General features: G+C 48.3%; 1 protein-coding gene across 1 annotated transcript in view; it reads left to right on the top strand.

Annotated features, from left to right (window-relative positions):
* Positions 1-19517, top strand: part of Adamts17 (ADAM metallopeptidase with thrombospondin type 1 motif 17) — a 321166-nt gene that overhangs the window by 5401 nt on the left and 296248 nt on the right. The window contains 1 exon segment of the mRNA XM_059273139.1: positions 8403-8568. Coding sequence (XP_059129122.1) covers positions 8403-8568 — 166 coding nt within the window.

Raw genomic sequence — 19517 nt, 5'->3', positions numbered from 1 at the left:
TGCAGCCTTTAGATCTGCGACAATCACAGTCACTGGTTGACCTTTCTCTGGGGTATACTTTTCTGCTCAGGTACACAAATGCATGGCCCTTTTTTTGTGGTTTCGGTAAAGAAACTGCCTGGTCCATTGAGACTGTGACCTTGAGCAAGTCCTTAACTCCTTTAAAGCTCTCCTTACCTGGAGCCATCCAAAAGACAAATGACACTGACCTGCTGTTGGTGGAATAGAATAAGATAGAATCTGTGAAATCTTTCAATGAGAGCCTGGCTTATTAAGGCATTAAAACCAGGTTTCTCTTCTAGCCCTACAGCTTGTTTCTAGTTATAAATCAACCAGTCAGCACAGTTGGCTAGATCACTATTCCACACCTGCCATGTGCAGAATGCTTGAGTAGGCCTCTATCAAGCCTCAGCAATAAATGCAACACAGCCCAGCCTGAGAAGATGGTCCCCATGTGAACACTCCATCCTTTGGGGAAGCTGAGCCAGGAAAGCAAGAGGAGATTCTGGAAGATGACTACTGGGGCCAGGCAGGGTAGAACCTCCATCAGAAGAAGGTTGGAGCTGAAGGGAGTGGACATCATGTTCTAGAACAGAAGAGCGAGGGCCAAGCTACCAAGGTCAGGTCTTCCCAAGATGGGGGACCTATGAGTTGGTAGTGGGGTAGGATGGGGTGGATTATTTAGGGGGTGATAGGAGATGAACTGAGTGAACATGTGTGGGTGGGATGAGAGGGCACACCAGATGCCAGTCTGTGGCATGTGAAACTCCCCAAGCTGAGTAGAGACTCCTGCAGGGCTGGTTAAACTGATTGCTGAGCCCTTTCCACGGCCCAGTTGTGGGAACTGCTGCTACTTCCATTGGCCCGGCTTTACACTCAGGCCTAGAGGCAAGAGAAGGTTCTATAACAGTTGTCTGGGGAATCCTGGGGAGAGCATGGTGGGGTGGCCTAGAGGAGGGACCTTTGGGATGACAGACTCGGGCCTTTGATGGGGGAGATGCCCATGGGAAGGATGGCAGCACACAGGGAGACTTCACACACAGCTGGCCGTCTGACTGCAGTGAGCGGAAATGGAGACCCCAGCAAGGGGCCCCACATTCTGACCAAGAGCTAATCTTGAAAAAGTCAGGTGTCTGTGTTCAGGAGTTAAACATTTGTAGGTGTGGCAGCAAGACTGAGGGTTCAGGATGGAAAGGCCCTCGTGTCTGTGTGTGCAGGAAGTGGTTGTGTGCTGGGAGGGGGTTGGAAGACCCCCATGTCTGTGTGAGCAGGGAGGGGGTTGGGAAGGCCTCATGTCTGTGTGTGCAGGGAGGTGCTGAGAAGACCCTCTGTCTGTGAGCAGGGAGGGGGTTGGGAAAGCCTCATGTCTGTGAGCAGGGAGGGTTTGGGAAGGACCCCATGTCTGTGTGTGCTGGGAGGGGGTTGAGAAGACCCCCATGTCTGTGTGTGCCAGGAGGGGGTTGGGAAGGCCCTCATGTCTGTGTGTACACGGTGGGGGTCGGAAACGCTAATGTCTGTGTGTGCAGGGGGTTGGATGGTGTGCAGGAGAGGTATGGGTCCACCAGATTCTACTAAGCCCACTAAAGCATCAGAGGCCAGTGCACAGGCAGACTTGAAGCTCCAGGGCAGTTGCTCCATGGAAATGGACTTGCCTTTGACTCTGTCCTCCACTACCCATTCCCCCCTCTCAATGTAGAGGAGACCCAGGCCCACTCTGTGAGTCCAGGAGCTGCAGCTTTCTGAAGAGGGGCTGGGGGCTTCCTAGGCACCGAAATTCCAGTGTGACCTTAGTAGGAGGGTGCACTCAACAGTCACCTAGTTTCACACACCATCCCAGGCGCCTGCACTCTGTCTAGATTGTGATTGTACCTCTGGTCAGGCTGAGCTGTGGCACTCTTCCTGTTAGAAAGTGATAAAAGCCCCTCACACATTTTCCAAGGCAGGAAAGTTAGTCCTGTTTGGGGGAGGTAAATAATGCCTTCTCTCACAGGAGTCCAGAAGTCCCCCCAAAGCAAGGACCCAGAACAAAAAGAGTGTTGAAAGTTAACCCGCCCAGAGCAGGTTATTCCTCCCGCTCCATTTTATTGACCCGTAACTCTTTTATGTGGGATTCCCAGTCTAGCCAAATGTAAGATTTCTTTTTAAGAACATTTCACTGGGGGTTGTTGTTTGGAGTTAAGCGATGTGCCAGTGGTAGGTATGTGTGGTGTTGGCATTTCCTATTCCCTAGCTATCTCTGCAGAGGCTGTGGCAGTCTCCTGCAGTGGAGTGTTGTGATCCAATCCCTGGAATACACAGCCTTGAGGAGCATTGCAGTGTGTTGGTCTCTCCGCCATGGACGATGGCTGGAGACTTAGCATAGGCCAGAAAATCCCCACATAGCTCTTGGGGCCACAGTGCAGGGTTACAGCCCAACAGGCAAGGGATGGCCCACGTTATAAATCCAGGTGCTTCTAGACGTCAAAGTCAAGGTAGCTCTCCATATGCTGTTAAAAGCCATCGTGGTGGTTCTTGTGTATGGCCATCCCCTGGATTTCCTGAGGAGCTTCAGAAGAAATATCTGTGCTTACATTCTATCTGTTCCCTCCTTGAGTGGGGCCTGAATGTCAGGTCTCTCCATGTGGTACCATGCATCTTACAGCTGGGGATGACAATCCCTAGTCAAGGCCACTGTGGGCTATCTAATGTAGTGATATCTGGGACAGTCCATTCAGTTTCCCTGTGAACTGTGATGAGGCAGATTTGAGAAAAATCAGGAAGGATAGTTCTGATCCTGCCTCAGTGGAACCAACTGTTAGGTTGTGAAAATGTCTGATAACGAGGGGGTGGGCTGCTGAGAAGGGGGCTCAGGGAAAAGAATGGAGGACAGGGGAAGATAAGGCGGGTTGGTGGGTACTTAAAGGGAAGGTTGTGGGTGGGGGACACGAACAGCATGTGAATTCTTTTGACACAAATTGTCACATTTATGGGACAACAGAGCATCTTATCTCTGGGCCTGTGCAGATCAAGTGTTAGAGACCCCCATGGAGCCTCTAGATGATGTGACTAAGACCCAGGGAGGGGGAAACCATGGGGCCTTTCTACTACTAGCCCACAGGCTGAAAACTTAATGTAGCTGTTTCTCTTTTATACTTGCCCTAGTTAGTCATGTCTCTACTTGAACATAAGGTCCCACGAGGACCAGGAGCTGCCAGGCAAAGTACAGCTGATTTGTCCCTGTATCCATCTCACCAGTGACCTCTTACTCAGTGGAAGGAAAGCTGTATATGGGACAACCCCCCCCCCCAAGGAAAGATGCCCCGAGAAAAACCTTTCCCCAAACTAAAAGCTGAGTGTGTGTCAAGGATTTCCCACCAGAGTGACATCTCCAGCTCTCAAACCTTGCATTCAAGCTGGCTGCTACCTGATTTCCACACACTGCATGGGAAGAAGAACCGGCTTTGAAAGTGCTGGGGACTGGAGCTGGCTTTGGCCTCCCACAGTCAGAGAACTTCCAGAAGAACCCAGCCTTTCGCTAGAGTCGAGGGCAGGTTATTATGGAAGGGGTGTTCTGCCCGAGCCTCTTACTGCGCTGCTCACCACAGCCCCTCTCCACTTCACACTCTCCCGAGGTGTCTGAGTGAGCAAACTCAAGTTTTTGCCTCCAAGGAGCGGGGAGGAGGCTGACTCTCCTCAGGGGGTGTAGTGCTGCTGGGAGACAGTTTGATTTAGGTAGTAAACTCTGAGTTGTTCTTGGCAAAGGTTCTAATGAAATGGAAACCTTAAGATCGGCTTAGGGCCGAAAGTATGGTCTCTCACTGTATGTTGGGAAGGACTCCGGGTTGTAGGTGATCTGAGGAGTTGATCTGATTTGCTGTCCAAGCACTGTGGAACTTAACTATCTCATTTGGCTTGAGGTCCCGGGCTTGAGGTAAGGGATGCTGTAGCACTGTGCAGAGGACCATGTTCTCAAACTGCCCAGCAGATCAGCAGCATCTGTCACTGTGGAGGGACTTACTAGCAGGGCACGCTGTTGAACCACTCAAGATCTCCAGGGCATTCTGCTACATACTGTTTTGAATCCCTGGTTCAGTGTGTTGTAGTCCTTTCCTTGTATGAGATGTGCACACACGCTTTGGGGACCGGAGGTCAACCCGGGGTATCTTTCCTTAGATGCTGTACGCCTTGCTTTTTATGAGACATGAGCCCTCTCTGGCCTGAAACACACCAAGTAGGCTACAATGACTGGCTAGCGAGCCCCAGGGATTCTCCTGTCTCTGCCTCTTCCCCAGTGTTGGGGTTCTAAGCATGTGAAACCATGTCTGGTTCTCTTGTGTGGCAAGCTCTTTACCAACTGAAGCATCCCCTCATCCCTGTCATGGCTTTATGTATGGAAGGAGGGAGGATAAATGAACATATATGTGTGTGTGTGTGTGTGTGTGTGTGTGTGTGTGTGTGTGTCTGTGTGTCTGTGTGCGTGTGTGTATCTCTAAGGTGGGTCTGCCTCATCGGAATCTGTGCTGGCCAAGGCAGTCCTGAGCTGTGTGGCTCAGGAGAGGGGATGCTGCACGGGTCAGTGTTTAGAGTGGGTCCTTTCAACTTTGGCAGCCTCATCTCCTTGTGAGAGGTTTGTCTTGTTTCCTGACTGTGTATAAGGAGGGGCCACAGCAGGTACCCAGGCAGGGAGGAGGGGCGCACACACAGCAGGTACCCCAGGCGGGGAGGAGGGGCGCACACACAGCAGGTACCCCAGGCAGGGAGGAGGGGCGCACACACAGCAGGTACCCCAGACAGGGAGGAGGGGCGCACACACAGCAGGTACCCCAGGCAGGGAGGAGGGGCGCACACACAGCAGGTACCCCAGGCGGGGAGGAGGGGCGCACACACAGCAGGTACCCCAGGCGGGGAGGAGGGGCGCACACACAGCAGGTACCCCAGGCGGGGAGGAGGGGCGCACACACAGCAGGTACCCCAGGCGGGGAGGAGGGGCGCACACACAGCAGGTACCCCAGGCGGGGAGGAGGGGCGCACACACAGCAGGTACCCCAGGCAGGGAGGAGGGGCGCACACACAGCAGGTACCCCAGGCAGGGAGGAGGGGCCACAGCAGGTACCCCAGGCAGGGAGGAGGGGCCACAGCAGGTACCCCAGACAGGGAGGAGGGGCGCACACACAGCAGGTACCCCAGACAGGGAGGAGGGGCGCACACACAGCAGGTACCCCAGGCAGGGAGGAGGGGCCACAGCAGGTACCCCAGGCAGGGAGGAGGGGCGCACACACAGCAGGTACCCCAGGCGGGGAGGAGGGGCGCACACACAGCAGGTACCCCAGGCAGGGAGGAGGGGCGCACACATAGCAGGTACCCCAGGCAGGGAGGAGGGGCGCACACATAGCAGGTACCCCAGGCGGGGAGGAGGCGCACACACAGCAGGTACCCCAGGCAGGGAGGAGGGGCGCACACACAGCAGGTACCCCAGGCAGGGAGGAGGCGCACACACAGCAGGTACCCCAGGCAGGGAGGAGGGGCGCACACACAGCAGGTACCCCAGACAGGGAGGAGGGGCACACAGCAGGTACCCCAGGCAGGGAGGAGGGGCGCACACACAGCAGGTACCCCAGGCAGGGAGGAGGGGCGCACACACAGCAGGTACCCCAGGCAGGGAGGAGGCGCACACACAGCAGGTACCCCAGACAGGGAGGAGGGGCGCACACACAGCAGGTACCCCAGGCGGGGAGGAGGGGCGCACACACAGCAGGTACCCCAGGCGGGGAGGAGGGGCGCACACATAGCAGGTACCCCAGGCAGGGAGGAGGGGCACACAGCAGGTACCCCAGGCAGGGAGGAGGGGCGCACACAGCAGGTACCCCAGGCAGGGAGGAGGCGCACACACAGCAGGTACCCCAGGCAGGGAGGAGGCGCACACAGCAGGTACCCCAGGCAGGGAGGAGGGGCGCACACACAGCAGGTACCCCAGGCAGGGAGGAGGGGCGCACACACAGCAGGTACCCCAGGCAGGGAGGAGGGGCGCACACACAGCAGGTACCCCAGGCAGGGAGGAGGGGCGCACACACAGCAGGTACCCCAGACAGGGAGGAGGGGCGCACACACAGCAGGTACCCCAGACAGGGAGGAGGGGCCACAGCAGGTACCCCAGGCAGGGAGGGCAGGCCATTCCAGTGCAGTCAGGATTACGTCCAGAGAAAGCCCTCTGCCTAGCCCCATCCCCAATTAACATCTACTCTATTAAAATAACAAACTAAGCTGGGCATTGTGGTGCACATTTTAATCCCAGCACCCCGGGGAGACTGAGGTAGGTGGTTTCTGTGAGTTCTAGGCCAGCCAGGACTACATACACTGTCTTAAAAAGAGAGAGAAAAAAGGGACAATTAGAAAGTCCTACTTTTTAAGTTTTTCATTTGACTTATAAATCGTATTAGATAACAAGTATTTGCACTCACTTTTAAGAGGATTTTGAGGTATATTTAGGCTCATTTACAAATGTGTTTTTTTTTTCACCATTAAATATTTAGCACTGTCTCAGAAATTTAACACGTTCAATTTCACTTTCAAGTTCTTTTGGCTATCTGAAATCAAGCCTTTCACTAGAGTATGAGATTACATAAGCCATTCTTCTTAGCCTGAGAGCCTGCTCTTATAGATACAGGAAGGCTTGAGCTCTCTCTGCATACCCGATACTGCTCCTAAGATGAACATTTATAATCAGAATAAAAAATCAAATCCATCAGATACTCTCTCAGCTTCTCTTAAACGCTGCAAGTTTAGGGTAGAAATTTGCAAGTCTCCACCCCCTCGGCATTAATACCACACACGGAACTGGTTCTTTTTTGCCTTGGTGTCTAGTTCTAAATATCCTCAAGGAAAGACAAGCTACATTTTCCTATTAGGAATATAACGGTCTGACTCCACAGTTGGAAGGCTGCCTCCACAGTTGATCACCACATTATCCCCCTTTGCACTTTAGAGATAGGTTCTCACCCCAGGCTAGCCTCAAACTCTCCATTCCCCTGCCTCACTCTCTTGAGGCACCACACCTAGCTCAAATAGACTTTATTGGGATTTATTTACTGTGTATGGCTGTTTTGCTTGCATGTGTGTCTATGTACCACATGTGTGCAGTGCCCAAGGAGGCCAGAAAAGGGAGTTAGAGCCCCTATAACTGGAGTTAGAGACAGTCGTGAGCCACTATGCGGGTGCTGGGAAATGAACCCAGTCCTCTGCAGGAGCAACACGTGCTCATAACCCCTTGGCTGAGGTGGGCCATCTCTCCTCAGAAGGACGTGTAGGAGGGTGGATTTAGGGCTTCAAATAGAGGCTGGTTGTAGAGCACTTGTCTAGCATGCCATAGTCCATGGTAAGACTTAGGTTCAACCCATAGCAACTCACCCCATAGCATCTCACCCTCCCCCACCCGCCCCGTGTGTGTGTGTGTGTGTGTGTGTGTGTGTGTGTGTGTGTGTGTGTGTGTGTGAGAGAGAGAGAGAGAGAGAGAGAGAGAGAGAGAGAGAGAGAGAGAGAGAGAGATTAAATGACGTAGGGCAGGCCAGATGGCTTAGTGGGTAAGGATGTTCACCACCAAGTCTAATAGTTGATCCCTGAGACCAACATAGTAGAAGGAAAGATTTGACTCCCAAAAGTTGTCCCCTGACCTCCTCATGCACACTATGGTGCACTTTTATGTCTGTACACACTCATACATTCACCCCCCACCACCACCACCACACACACAAACCACATATAAGCAAATGATAGTAGACTAGTCCATCCTCTCTGAAATCAGACTTGGAAAATAAATACAAGGGCACATATCTGCATCTCACAGCAGTTTTAACCCCACTGTGCTGGTTTCAAGTCGAGTTGATACAGGCTAGAGTCATTTGGGAAGGGGGACTCTCAATTGAGAAAATGACCTCGTCAGATTGACCTGGAGGCAAGCCTGTAGGACATTTTCTTAATTACTGACCGATGTGGGAGGGCCCAGCCCACTGTGGGCAGTGCCACCCCTGGGCTGGTGGTCCTGGGCTCTATAAGAAAGCAGGCTGAGCAAACTAGTAAGCAGCAGCCCTCCATCACAGTCTTCCCATCAGTTTCTGCCCCGACGTCTCTTGATAATGCGATGGTCTGCAAGGGAAAATAAACCCTTTCCTCCACACGTTGTTTTTGGTCATGGTGTTTGATCACAGCCGTAGGAATCTTAACTAAGACACCCACCCATCCAAACCTCCCAATACAATCACTCAGTGGGAGATTTTTAAGTCAGGTGGTGTCTCACTGTGGGGCCCGGCAGCCAACGGAAAGAGAGCACAAACCCAGACATGGCAAACCAAAGCAGCCATCTTACGGCTGGGGCCGTGAGCATGAGGGAATGAGGGTGACTGATGTCTTGTTCTCTCCTTTCTGGGTAGGTTGGCCTCATCCAGCTCGAGCAGGAGCAGGTGTTCATCCAACCCCTCAACAACTCAGGAGGCCCATTCAGCGGAAGAGAGCATCTGATCAGACGCAAATGGTCCTCCGCCCCCAGCCGGTCTACTGAGGTCGAGGAACCCAGGCCACACTGCAGAGTAGTGACAGGTGAGTCTAGGCAGCAGAGGGGCTGGACTAGAGTACGTGCAGCTGACACTCTGTGGGCTCACGTGCACTAAAAAGAGAACTTGCTTTCTTTATACGGTCACATGTCATGTGATGGCAGGGATCTAATTCTGAGGATTGTAGCAGTTGATTTCCTTACTGTCTGAACATCATAGAGTGATGCCTTTAGATGAAGATGACTACAGTGTCACCAGCTGATAGGATCTTCTAGGACCACAGCAGTCTTGATCACCTATTGTTAATAGAAATTGTTATTGGCATATGAGGATATTTTGGAAGCTGCTCTATGGTCCCCAAAGCCACTTTCTTTCTGTGTATGTTAGTGTTGACATTTCATGTGTAACTGCCCTTTGAAAAGTTTTATTTCAACAAGGAACCCAGGATCTTGTTGGAATAGAACCATAGTTCTATTTTGTTTTTCTGTTTTGTTTTTCCAAGATAGGATTTCTCTATGTAGCCCTGACTATCCTGGAACTCGCTCTGTAGACCAGGCTGGCCTCGAACTCACAAAGATCCACCTGCCTCTGCCTTTCAAGTGCTGGGATTAAAGGTGCACGCTCATGCCTGGCTTCAGAGCCTTAGTCGTAAGCATCAGGAACAAGTAGAGACCAGAACACCTTATTACCAAACACCAGGTTGGCTATAGCACAGCTGGGATACAACTTTCCCTGATGAGGCCATACTCTGAGCTTACCTGCTTTTTTATATGCTGGTCCTCAGCCTTGGATGCTGTAACGAGAGTTGCCTGGGTAACCTTTAAAACCCTGGGCCAGCAGCATCTGCATCACCTGAGAACTTTTCAGTACATATATCCTCCAGCCTCACGTCAGACCTGCAGTGTCTAGAGTATCACAGCCTGGTCTCGTCATGGGAGATTCAGCTACACGATCGTGTTTGAAAACTACTGCCTAAAAAGTGCCATCCAGGGAACTGGGGAGATGGCACAGTCAGTAAAGTCTGTGACACACAATCATGAGGACCACACAAAGAGCAGGGTATGGAGGTGCATGTCTGTGACCCCAGCACTGAGGAGAGGGGACAAGTGGATTCCCAGAGATGGTCGGCCAGCTAGCCTTGCTGAATTGGTGAGGGCCAGGTTGAGCGAGAGAATGTCTCAGAAAATCAGGGGGTGACTGAGCAAGTTGCCTGGTGTTGACCTCCGGCCTTCATGCACATTGGAAGCATTCATATACACCCATCCCCCAGGGTCATTTACTTAGCTCCTCTTTAATATCCTGAGCTAATAGATCTGGGCTGTGACTTGGGTGTAAGAGTTTAAAAAAAATGACATGTAGCTGGGGTTGGGAACCCTCTGTTTTCCATTCTGCACCTCTGTTTGAACAACTGTGGGTTATCAGGTATTTAAGACTTTTTCATGGTGCTCTGTCTCTAGAAGTCTGCTTGAAAATGATCCTTGGCCAAGTTGGATAGCCTGCATCATCCAGGTAGCATTACTTCCTGGGCTGGGACCAGCTTCTGTAGTTCTGGGTTTATCTTTCTATGGAGATGTAATGTGACTCAGTTTGGTGTTCTAGTGACTTCGGAAATATGTCAGGATTACTTTGCAGTGCAGCTCAGCCATTGCCTGAGGCTTGCTGATGTCCTTCTGTGGCCATCTGCCTGGGGCAGGGATGGTTAGCAGTGACCACCATGAGTAAGTCCAAGGAGAAAGAAAGCTGCCCCAATCACAGAGTTTTTCTTAATTGCTGCCCACACCGTTAACAAAAGTGGGGAACACAGACCAGGGAATAAAATCAATAGTCACTAAAATACCCTTTAATGGGATTCAGGGGCTTTTGACTCATGGGTATGAACTTGGTAGATTGGTTTCAATGGATCATTTTCCCCTGTTATCTGCGTTATAGTGAACAGCTATTCATCGTTGTAAATATTTGTGTGCTGGCTGCAGCTGACCTGCACACACGGGTTCCGAGGCTGTGACTTTGCTGTGCTCTTTCTCAGTCCTGCCGGTATGTTGGCATCACCTGGAGATCTTGGCCAGCTACTCAGGTCTCTCTGCTATAGCTTGTCTGGAGCATAACCTGGACATCTGGCCATGAAACAATCCCCAGGTGGTCCTAACATTAGCCTGGTGGTGAACGTCACCCACCAGCAGAGGTGTTCAACCATGTGATGTTGGGATATGGTGGCGTTAATCTGTAAATGTGTTGAGAACATCCGTAGTTATCCTGGGATGCGCGTGGCCCGCAGGTTGGACACTCTTGCAGGGACTCTTGGAAGGGAAAACCGCATCTGTGGGCCATCGAGAGTGAATTTTCTCAGATGAGAACCTTCACATAGAGCCACACAGTGACGGGAAGGGCAGATGGCTTTTATTCTCCTCACTCAAGCCGGTACCCCAGCAGCTGCCAGTCTGTGACCTGCAGCCCAGCATGCCTGCCAATGAGCTAATGGGATGTTTATCTGATGACCTGCTTCCACCCTCTCTGAGGGAGTGACAGCTAGAATTGCTGAGCCAATAACAAATGCTGCTTGTGTTAGCATTTTTGCCCTCACAGCTGGTGAGGGAACACACTCTGGACTGTTTAGCCATTAATGGAGGACAGAAAATGAGCACTCAGGGTGGGGCGGATGGAACTAGGAACAGCTATACAGGCTGTAGAGAACTCTTTGAACCTGCCTCAAAAATGCTCTTCCTTTCCTTTCTCCCAAATCTTACACCAGCCTCCTCCGAGGTGCGGGAGCATGTGTGTGTAGCACAGACGGAATGAGAGACTCCGGAGGGAGGGCGTGGCTGCGAAGACAGATAGACACCTTGCTTCTGGTCCTTTTGTTTTGCATGACACCCTCAGTCCATGCTTCCATGGTGTTGGGAAAGATGTTGGGCCTTTTATTGGACTTAACTAATAAGACTTTTCTCATTTGGATTAGCTTGCTAATCCCGGGCTTTAGAACTCTGGGAAAATTAACTTCCTGGCACACGAGTAAAGTACATTCTTGAAATTTCCCATGAAGGTTAATCAGATTAACCCCAGGGTAACATGTTCTGTCTAGCTGAATAAAGTGGCTATAGGTTAACAGAGCCTTGTTATTGACCCTTTATCACCCGATTCTTAGACTTGACCCCAGAGGGGCCTAGCTGGCTCCTTCCGGTGAGGAGGAATTTCACAGGTCTTCCCTGAGTCACTGAACCTATCTGAAAGATGAACTTTAGTAACTGTCTAGTAGCTTGTGTCTGGATAGGGTAGGGACTAGATGGACCAGTACAGCCAAGGCCCCCAGGAGGAGAAAGAACTTCTTTCCCAGAGATGCTACTGAGCTTGCATTTCTGAGGGACTTTGTGGACTCCGGGTGAAGGGACAGGCCGATCCTTTTCCCTCCCAGGCCTTTCTTTTTAGAACTCCATAAACTGCTCCACAAAATAAAATTCTACTTTACAATGTGGCGAGAAAATATGGGGCCTACAAACTTTTTTTATTTTGGGTACAATCATGAAAGGCCTTTTGGTTATTTTTTTGACAGCTAAAATGGTACTTCAGATACATTGAAATGCTCCTTGAATTTTAAGTGGTCATTTTGACCTCAAAACTCTACCTTCTATATTTGTTTTAATTTCTCCACATTCAGTCTAGAATCTTCCACTGCTATCTTCATGGCATCAAGTGCCAGTTTGACTTGTTTACTGTGGTTGGTGCCACATGCAGGCGATAGAAGTAAAAAGATAAGTTTGCAATGAGGCATTTAAAAAAAAAAAAACCAGGAATTCCATCACAGTTTTGAGTGATGGTGAGCTCATTAGAATGTGAATCCGTCCCAGAGTGGAGTCTTCACAGCACTGAGGTGTGTTTACAAAATTCTGTTATAATTTCTTTGTGAAATTATTAGCTGTTTTCTAGTATCATCTAGTGCATATATAGTAATATAAAGTCGTTTTTGATAAATGTCTAAAAGATACCATAGCTTTTTAGAAATAGTATATGCTAATTGATATAAATATTTGCAAATCTAATCATGCATATATGTGCTATTATATAGCTGACCAGGACTTGGGCTTTATCTCAATGAAGATTCGTTAGTTAGAAACAAAAGCCACCAGACAAGAAACATTGGCCTGGGCTGACAGGGTTGATGGGTGAGGCAGGAGGTTAGACTTCAGGTTAGGCTTGACCTAGCTTATCTTTATATAACCCCTTAGTCCCCAGCTCTCCCCTCCCAACTGACAGAGGCAGCTCCAATGAGGGGAAGGTTTCTACTGAGTTGGGATTTGAGGTAGACTGGCTTGGGTTACTGTCGTTAACCACTGCTTCCAGATGTGTGGAGTCAGGATCACATCTGTTTCTGGAAGAGTGTAGATCCCAGTCCCCAGGTGACTGTGGGCACCACTCTGCCTGCTGTCCCTGCACTGGTTTCCTGCAGGCCACCACACTCTAGGCTAAAATGTGGTGGTGTAGACTTATGACATACTCACCTGGACCTAAGCCATCTTTCTAGCTCCACAGTTGACGCGGCAGCTTCTTTCCTAGTTCCACAGTGAACAGTTTAAACTGATCACCTCCTCCTTCCACTGGGACCAGGGAGAAGGGTGAGCTTTGCTCACTTAGGAAAGGCTTAATCCCTCTGAGATTGCTTCCTCTAGACCAGTGGTTCTCAGCTTGGGGGTGGGGAGGTGGGGTCAAACGACCTTGTCACAGAGGTCGCATATCAGATATCCTGCACATCAAATATTTACATTACAATTCACAGCAGTAGCAAAATTACAATTATGAAGTAACAATGAAAATAATTTTATGGTTAGAGGTCACCACAACATGAGGAATTGTATTAAAGGGCTGCAGCATTAGGAAGGTTGAGAACCACTGCTCTAGACTTTGAGATATTGGCTCATATAATGACGATGATGATGATGATGATGATGATGATGATGATAAATGATAATAGACAACGCTTATGAACTTTTTTCTGACTTTGCCCAGTATTCATTGTTGGGAACAGTGGCCTTTTATGTTGTGTTTCTTTTCTACAAGAAGAAACTTAAAGAAATGGGTGGGAGTTGAGGGGGCAGGGACTCAGCAGGCAAAGCTTTTGCCATGTGAGTATGAGGGCAGGATCCCAGCACCCATGTGAATGCCAGCTGGGCAGAGTGGCATGTGAGACCAGCTGTGTTGGTGAGCTCTGGGTGAATGCTAGCTGGGCAGAGTGGCATGTGAGACCAGCTGTGTTGGTGAGCTCTGGGTGAATGCCAGCTAGGCAGAGTGACATGTGAGACCAGCTGTGTTGGTGAGCTCTGGGTTCAATGAGAGACTCTGCCTCATTCTATATGGTGGAGAGTGATTGAGGAAGATACCCTATGTCAGCTTTTGGCTGCCACACTCACATGCATGTGTATGCATGCACACCCCTCCACATATATCAACATACATGAAAATATGCACATATCCCGTACACATATGTCAAAAATGGAATTCAACTGCTACTTTGAATTTCTCCAAATCAATACTTTACATACTTGTTTGCATATAATTTGCAAAATGCTCTTCTGTGAACACTAAGAGCAGACACTAATATTTAATAATTATTATGCCACAAGAAACAGAAGGAAGACTTGTGTTAGAGGCTCAGTTCCAGTTCCCTTTAGTGAGACTTATCATCTTGGTTCGTCTGTCTCAGTCTGCTGGGCCTTCCATACCAAAAAGCCACTCGAGTGGAGCTTAAACCTCTCCACGGTTGTGTGGGCTGGAAGCCCGAGACCAGGGGTTGGCCAGGTTGGTCTTTCTGAGGCTGTGAGAGGTACTCTGTTCCAGGCCTTTCTTCTCGGTTCATATATACTCACCTGTGTGTCTTCTCAGGGACCCACTTTGGTGACTTCATATTTTAGTTACTTGCAGAAAAATGTTATCTACGAATACAGCTACATTTTGAAGCACTGGGGATTGGAGCTTAAGGATTTGGGGACAGGAAACAATTCGAGCCCTCCCAGCCTCTGTTTTCTCATCTGGAACATGGCACTTACCCCAACATGCAAGGCTGGTCCCACTTCCACTGCTGAGAGATGTGGCTAAGGGCACTCCCACAATGCCTGGCTGAGAAAGAAGAAACGTAAGCACAGATACCATGGTTGGCTCGTCACTTCCTCCATGTTTCCTTTGGAAACAGTAGAGGAGCTTGGAGATCTCAGACAAGTTTGAAATGACAGCCTTCCTTTCCCTCATCTACAGCTGAACAATGTCTTCTTGGGCTTGTGGGAATGCTGAATCAATGTGTACTCACACTTAGCCACTAGTAACAATTGGCTGTTATTACAGCTACCATGGTTAAATTATCCATATGTTTATTCTCCATTGAGACACCATCACTCCAGTGTCCTGGTTCTAGATTCAGTAGACAGGAAGGGGCCCCCACAGAACACTGAGGTGGGACCCACAGGTTCTCATGGCCATCCTTGTTCCTGTCATACATTTCATATGTAAATCCACAAAACAAACAAAACCCAAGGTTTTGTTTTTCAAGACTGGAAAGTTCCCTTGGAGGTCTCAAGCTTCAGTTTTCTGCTCTCACTAGCCCTTAGGTCCCTTACAATCTGGAGGGGTGGGGTGGGGGAGGAAGACTAGCAAAATAAAGAGGGTGCAATTTATTTTTAGTAAAGGAATATCAGGCAAAGACACACACTGGACAGAAAAACAGAAAACCTCTCCCCCAGCACCCTGATTGAAGGCATGTTAGCATCTGGCCGTAGTTGTTGCAGAGAGAAATAAATGTTCATGGCCCTCAGACTCCCCTCTGAAGTGCTCTCCAGGAGAAGCCACCACACTGGTGTGACTCCGTCATCTCCTGCTTTCTGTACAGAGTGGTAAGCTGTGTATTGTGCTTTCTGTATTTTAGAATCTACATAAGTGGTTTCATATTGTGCAGCTTACATTTATCATTCACAGTAATGGTTTCCAGCCTTATCTATGCTGATGAATGTAAATCAAGTAAAGAAGTTTGCCTACTAATCTTTTCAAGGACTTAGCTTTTTCCTCTCTACTGCTTTTTGTTTTCCATTTCTTTAACTTATAAATTATACTTATGTATATTGTTTTTCTATTTGTTGTCTATTTATTCTATATTCAAATGGAGTCTCAGTGTACTGCCCCAGCTAATATTCACTCTTGGGCTCAAATGATCCTCCTGTCTCAGTTTCCAGAGTACTTGGCACCATAGGCACATACCATCATGCCTAGTTCTATTTATTTTTGATTTATTTATATTAAAGATTTATGAATGTATGTATGTGTCTGTGTTCGAATACATACATGTATATATACTATGTATGGATGTGTGTGAATATGCGTGTGCAGGAATGTGTGTTTATGTGTGTAGAGGCTATAAGAACATGGCAGGTGCCTTTCTGTAGTGGTATTGTGTTCCCCAAAATATTGTGCACCCTAATAAATTTATCTGGGGTCAGAGAACACAACAGCTACTAGATACAGAGGCTAGAAAATGGTGGCACTCACGCCTTTAATCCTAGCATTCCAGAGGCAGAAATCCATCTGTTCAAGGATACAGCCAAGCATGGTGACTCACACCTTTAATCCTAGAAAGCGAGCCTTTAATCCCAGGGAGTGACGGCAGAAAGAGAAAGATATATAAGGCGTGAAGACCAGAAACTAGAAGCATTTTGGCCTGGTTAAGCATTCAGACTTTTGAGCAGTACAGTTCAGCTGAGAGCCATTGGGATGAGGACTCAGAGACTTCCAGTTTGAGGAAACAAGATCAGCTGAGAAGTTGGCCAGGTGAGGTTAGTTGTGGCTTGTTCTGTCTCTCTGATCTTCCAGTATTCACTTCAATAACTGGCCTCAGGTTTGATTTTATTAATAAGAACTGTTAAGATTCCTGCTACACCTTTCTCTGTCACTCTCCACCTAATCTTTTAGAGGCAGGGTCTCTCTCTCTCTCTCTGAGTCTGGGGCTTGCGTTTTCTCAACTAGACTGGAAGCCAACAAGCCCTGTCTCTGCCTCACCCCTGGACCTGGGGTTATTGGAGAGTGAGTACAGGATGTCTGACAGGTCATGTGGGTGCTGCATCCCAACTGCAGTCTCCATAATTGTTCTCACTACTGAACTATCTTTTCCTCCTCCCTCCCTCCCTCTGTCCCTCCCTCTCTCTCTCCCTCCCTCCCTTCTTCTTTTTTTTAAAATATTCTTTACAGTCCTCCTGCTTTCCCCCTACTTTCTTGAGTAGAATACCTACCTCACTAAAGTTTTGTCTTTTGAAATCTTTTTATTTTCCCTCCTGGGATAGGTCTTAATTATATAGGTTGACCTCGAACTTTCTATGTACCCCTGGCTGGCTTTGAACTTGTGACCTTCCTTCCTCTACCTCTTTTCTGAATGTTAGGATTCATATGTGAGCCACTGTCTCTTTAGTCATTTTAATTCACGTATTCGAGACTATGCATTTCCATTTTAGCACATGTTTGGCTGCAGACAGCTTGTGACGTATACTCTTTGTAGTTTTCAGATCTAAATGTTCTCCAGTTTCTGTAATGTTTGTTTGTTTGTTTACCCATTAGAGAAACAGTGTGATATAGTGGTTATGAATTTAGAGATGGGTCTTTGGGGTTTGAACTACTGGCTCTATCTTTTCATACAGTAGCTCAAGTGACCAGAGGATATTTTTATAACCCGTTCAGATTAAAGCCCATACAGATTCTTAGCCATTTTTAAAGATGATTTATAATTCTGTGTGTAATGATTGGAGAGTATATTCATGTGATATCTTCACTGGGTTCTTTTCTATAGTCCCAGTGTCTCTGCTGAGATTTTTTTTTTAATCTTTTCACCCATCATGAGCACATTTTCCTTCAACTCCTTGAGCATGGTGATGATCGTTACTTTAACGTTCCTATGAGCTACTTCTCTAACATCTGGGACGTTTGGTTTTGTCTCCTTCGTCTGTTCTCCTGAAAGTAGGTCACATGCTCCTGATTCTTGGCATGTCAACTAATTTTGGATTGTGCTCTGGATGTTGTAAACATTGTATTGTGGAGACATCGGGTTCTGTTCCTCTGGAGAATGTCTTACTAGAAACAATTTTACTGGACTCAAATTACAACATTTGTATCTTGGGTGGCAGCTCAGACCTCAGTTAGTTCTTTAAACAATTTAAAAAATGTATTCTTTGAGAATGTGACACATGTATACAGTAAAATATGATCATACCCACCCCTATTTCCCTCTTGGGACTCTCCCCAACACATACTCCCCTCCCCAACTTCGTGTCCTCCCCCTCCTTTTTAAAAATAACCAACTGTTAAGAGAATTTTCTCCAGTGAGAAGGGGTGTCTAGGCAATGTCTACTCTAACCCTGGCCTCATAAACTCCCAATTATAAACCAAATTTTGATTCCATCTCAGTTCATCCTGGGGAACCATTGTGTTTATTAGGGTTGCTTACAGAGCTTGGGTGAGGGGTTGTAAGCAGAAGAATGGGCTACTGGAAGATCTGTGTGGATGATGGCTTCCTTATAGCTTCATAGATGGAGGCCCTGCCTAGTCCTTCCCAGCCTCCTGGAGGCCACATGAAATTAGAGCAGAATTACATATAACTGACATGGAGAAGTGGCTGGATACTCCAGTGAGGTCCCAGTGACCCTCCCTGCCGCTCTTTCTATGACAGAAAGTCAGCAATGAACAAGCCTGGTTGTAATGATCTCTTGTTAGCAGGCACAGCTGAACTCATGAGGATGACAGTGTGGCTCAGAGAATAGTCCTTTTAAAATCAATTTAAAATGTGTTTGATTTTATGTGCATGGGTGTTTTGCTTACATGCATGTCTGTGCACCACATGCATGCCTGGTGCCTGCGAAGGCTGGAAGAGAGTATTAAATCTCTTGAAACTGGGGTTACAGACTGTCATTGGAGTTATAGACACTGCTGTGTGGGTGCTGGGAATTAAACTAAGGTCCTCTGGGAGAGCAGCCAGTGCTTTTAATTACCGAGCCATCTGTCCATCTGTCCAGCACCAGCTAAGTCCCATTAGTACTGCCCATGTGTGCATGGGTGTGGGACTATCCAGTGAAGCACGGATAATCTCCCAGTTGCCACTACCGAAGAAGAATGGTTCTCTCTCCCTAACTCATGTTACAAGTTTGGCTGGCTTGATCCGGTACAGATAACCACAGGTGATATGAGTTCATGTGTGCAATCACCGTGCCATATCCAGGAGAAGGGACTCCTCTCCAGTCCCTGCCTCTTAACATTTGTTTCTGCCTGCCTTTTTACGATGCGCCCTGAGCCTTGGTGACAGTGTGATAGAGATGTCCCATTTAGGGCTGAGTACTCACAGTCCCTTATTCTCAGTACTTGGATCAGCTATGAGTCAGTGTATTGACTCATATCTGCACTGACTCCAAAAAGAAGCTTCTCTAACTGAGAAGAACAGTCTAGGTCTGTGAATATAAATGTAATTTGAAGGCCATTTGATACGATGGCCATTTAGCAAAATAATAACAACAGGCTCCACTCTCGGGCCTCTGATCTTCGTAGCCATATTTTTCAGCCCAGGTTTACAGTATCAGGCATGAATTCCCGTCCATGGAGCAGGCCTCAGATCCAATCAGAAAGCAGTTGGTTAACCCATGATAATCATGCCACTATTGCGTACATGGACGCATCTTACCTGGCAGGTAGGTATTGTAGCCTGTAGGGTCCAGCCCTGGGTAGGACCATTGATGTCTTTCCTCTCCCACACAGAATCAAACCTTCTGGCACTATGAAAGCTGACTGGCAGGGAGGAAGTTCCCTGACTGATTTGAGATTGATTTCTCTATGTCTTGCAGCCACAGTTTGTGATGTCGTCAGAAATAGGGTCTTACCATGTAGTCACGGTGGTTAACCAAGGGCAATAACAATGACCTATATTGTTTTGAAGAGCTCTGGAATTTCTTTGACCAGTCACTCGTATATATCATGTCTGGGACAACAATT

Source organism: Peromyscus eremicus, chromosome 1 (assembly GCF_949786415.1).
Source record: "Peromyscus eremicus chromosome 1, PerEre_H2_v1, whole genome shotgun sequence".
Taxonomy (NCBI): Eukaryota; Metazoa; Chordata; class Mammalia; order Rodentia; family Cricetidae; genus Peromyscus; species Peromyscus eremicus.
The sequence above is the reverse complement of the archived record's forward strand: the minus strand, read 5'-3'. Positions and strand labels throughout refer to the sequence as shown.